Source organism: Cariama cristata, unplaced genomic scaffold (assembly GCF_000690535.1).
Source record: "Cariama cristata isolate BGI_N322 unplaced genomic scaffold, ASM69053v1 scaffold6653, whole genome shotgun sequence".
In the NCBI taxonomy this organism is placed as follows: Eukaryota; Metazoa; Chordata; class Aves; order Cariamiformes; family Cariamidae; genus Cariama; species Cariama cristata.
This window is the reverse complement of record NW_009607710.1, coordinates 15,164-18,295: the sequence shown is the minus strand read 5'-3', so window position 1 is coordinate 18,295 and position 3,132 is coordinate 15,164. Positions and strand designations below refer to the sequence as shown.

At 34.4% G+C, this 3,132-nt stretch overlaps 1 protein-coding gene across 1 annotated transcript in view; it reads left to right on the top strand.

Moving 5' to 3' along the window:
• Positions 1–237: 237 nt before the first annotated feature.
• Positions 238–3,132, top strand: part of LOC104159030 (selenoprotein O-like) — a gene marked incomplete at both ends in the record, with an annotated part of 16,829 nt that continues 13,934 nt past the window's right edge. Inside the window, 5 exons of the mRNA XM_009696834.1 lie at positions 238–356; positions 602–730; positions 1,476–1,540; positions 1,629–1,685; positions 1,801–1,884. Coding sequence (XP_009695136.1) covers positions 238–356; positions 602–730; positions 1,476–1,540; positions 1,629–1,685; positions 1,801–1,884 — 454 coding nt within the window. The remainder of the gene's footprint in view (positions 357–601; positions 731–1,475; positions 1,541–1,628; positions 1,686–1,800; positions 1,885–3,132) is intronic.

Here is a 3,132-nt window from a genome sequence, read left to right as displayed (position 1 = left end):
TAGCATGATCCACCAGTTATTTTAACTGCAGAATTCAATCCTTCTTTTCAAAAATCCCAAACAATAAAATCCTAAATTTATTTGGGCTTGCTTTTCATGCAGGCTTAATGTACATTGTGGTAAAGAGTTGGGTTTTAGTTGTTCCTGAAGTATTTTGATTGGATTTAAGAGGAAAGGTATTAAGAATTATATGATTGGGTTTTTTAAAAACATTTCTTGTCTGTTTCATGTTTACAGATCGTTTTCCAATTGATGTAGTCCAGGAAAATTATGTCCGTAACGTGAGAAACTGCATTTTTTCAATTGTCTATCCTACACCTTTTAAATCTAGAGTTCGTCTTGTAGCTGTTTCAAAGGTTGGCTATTATTTTTTTGTTCCTCTCTAATTAGTGGAGATTGTTAATACATGTACTAAAATGTATTTTAACATTCATGTGCTATTTATTGTGAAAGCATCTTATCAATATATACTTTAAACAAATAGAACATTTAAAACATATTGTGAGATGCCTTTAATAACGAAATCTGTAGAGAAAACACATTCGTTACCACTGAAGATTTGATCATATTCAAGTATCATCTGTATTATTTTCTTCTCCAGGAAGTTCTTGAAAATATTTTGGATCTTGATCTATCTGTCAAAGGAACATCTGATTTTCTTCAGTTCGTCAGTGGTGGGAAAGTGATACTTGGGTCTGTTCCATTGGCCCATAGGTATGGGGGTCATCAGGTAACCGTGGCACTCGTTCTTCCAGGTGGAATGATGTAGGTCTTTTCATGTGAATTATACCTTGATAATACCTGTAAATATGTGAGTATGTGCCTGTTAGCGTATGAACACTTACGAACATTTTGATTGCAGATTTGTCCTTCATAAAGGGTTACAAATGAAAGAGAACTATAATACTCTTTCACGGTACCTTGTCTACTTTCTCTGCTTCTGTTTATGCCGGAAGCAAATTATCTTTTTAACTTCTGTTAGCTACCGAGTCTGCTTGCAGCCTGACAAGCTCTGATTCATGGCATGTATTATCAGCTTAGAGGAGTGAAGAAGGACAGAGCCTCAGTACAATACTATGATTACTAAGAGTTAAGTTTCATTGAAATGGGTAACATTATTCATGGAAAAAAGTGGTAGAATTTGATTTGTAATTTCTAATTTAAAAAAAAATAGCAAGCTGTGTCAGTTTAAAGGCTTATTATACAAAAGAGACAGGGCTGTAGCTGTACATCATAGCTAGAAGGTAGAGAAAAAAAATGAGGATTACAGGTGTTATTCTTTTTCTGTGGTTTTCTGATTCATTATTGCTGTGAGTGTGGAAATACTGCTTTAGGGATCAATATCTTAATGACTACCTGAGCAAATGTGTCATTATATTGTGTAGATCACAGAGAACCTACATGTAATTTATACTGTTTCAAGTATAACTGCTATAAATGATAGAAGAAAATAACTTGATTTTCATTTTTGTCAGTTTGGTAGCTGGGCAGGTCAGCTGGGTGATGGAAGAGCCCACTTGATTGGAGTATATACAAACAGGTGTGACTTTTTTTTAAGTGTGTTCTATTTAGCTGATTCATGCAGAGCCCAAAGTGTACTGTTAGAAATGCTAATGGTATTTTTGCAGGCATGGTGAGAGGTGGGAACTACAGTTAAAAGGGTCAGGAAAGACCCCATATTCTAGGTAAGTTGCAGTTAATCTATGTATGCCAAAACTGGGTGTTTTCTTTTTGAAATTTCCTTTGATTTTATGACCTATTCCTTATTTCTCTGTTATCCATAGGAATGGTTTTTTTTAGAGCGGTGCTTCGCTCTTCTGTGCGAGAATTTTTGTGTAGTGAGGCCATGCACTATCTTGGGATTCCTACAAGCAGAGCTGCTAGGTAATTTTCTTTCCTTTTTCACAGCATCGTAATTTACAAGTAATTTTATGACTGAGTTTCACTGAGCATCAATAAAGCAGGACAGTTAGTTTCCAAGAGGATAGATCTTTCTTTTCATGTATATGCAATCAGAACAAAATATATCCCTCCAGTTTCATCGCCTTTTTTTTCTTTTTTTGATTAAACTTTCCAGTAATAATGGGCTCCAGCAATTAATCCATTCACCTTGTCTTTCATATGCTTTAAAGAACATCTTTGCTTAAATACGATATAGTGTACTGTCTGTGTCTTACGGTGAACAGCTGTTGTTCACTTCTAAGACTGTCTTAACTGAATAACCTTAGTTTGAAATCTGATTCATCTTGTAAAGAAAGTAAAAAGTGGAAGTTCGATTAACTCCCCTCTCCAGCTTTTATGACACTGCAATCAAGAGTTTCTTCTCTTTAAAAAAAATAAAATTGTTCTCTCCTCCTCACCAAAAGACTTGCAAAAACAGCAGGACTAGATTCCTGCCCTGTAAATAATGATGATAATAATAATACCTTTAGTGTATGTGGATAATCAATGAGTTTATTAATACATTTTACATGGTTAATAAGTGAGTCTTTTATTATACTGAAGTTAAGCATTTGGATGAATTTTTTTAGAATCAGGCCAAGTAGGAAAATGTTGAAAGTGGCTGTTTATTGTCATAGTCACCTAGTTGCAATTTTTAAGATTAATAGGAAAAATTTTCAGTCAGATGAATAGACATTAATATTGGAGGTAGTACTGACTGTAGATAATTGCTCTCAATTCCTTATTTGTGCAAACACTGCTTGAGCAGAGAGGGAGATCTCATTAAAAAAAAATTTAAAACTAATTCTGTTTGAACCAAAGAAGACTAATACATTCACTTATTTGGATGATTTTCTCAGAATTAAGCAAACTGAATTTTTCATATGATCATGTTTAAAATGTCAAGTTCATTTTGTGTTCCAAGTGGTCTGATGTCTGTACTCCGGCATTTCAGGCTTTAAAGAAAGTAAATGTTCTGCAGAAAAGGCCTGTATTCAGCTGCCACATGGGTAGGTGTCTGTATTTGCAAAGTGTCTGCAAATCTCTCTAGCATTAATTCTAACACATTTGCTCTGTTGAAGTGCAGTGTTTGTAAATGACATTTTTGATGGTTTATTTGCTGACTTCACCTTGAGACCCTTTGCTGTTGGCTGTTAATGCAAAACTTTAAATCTGTCTGTATATCAGCAG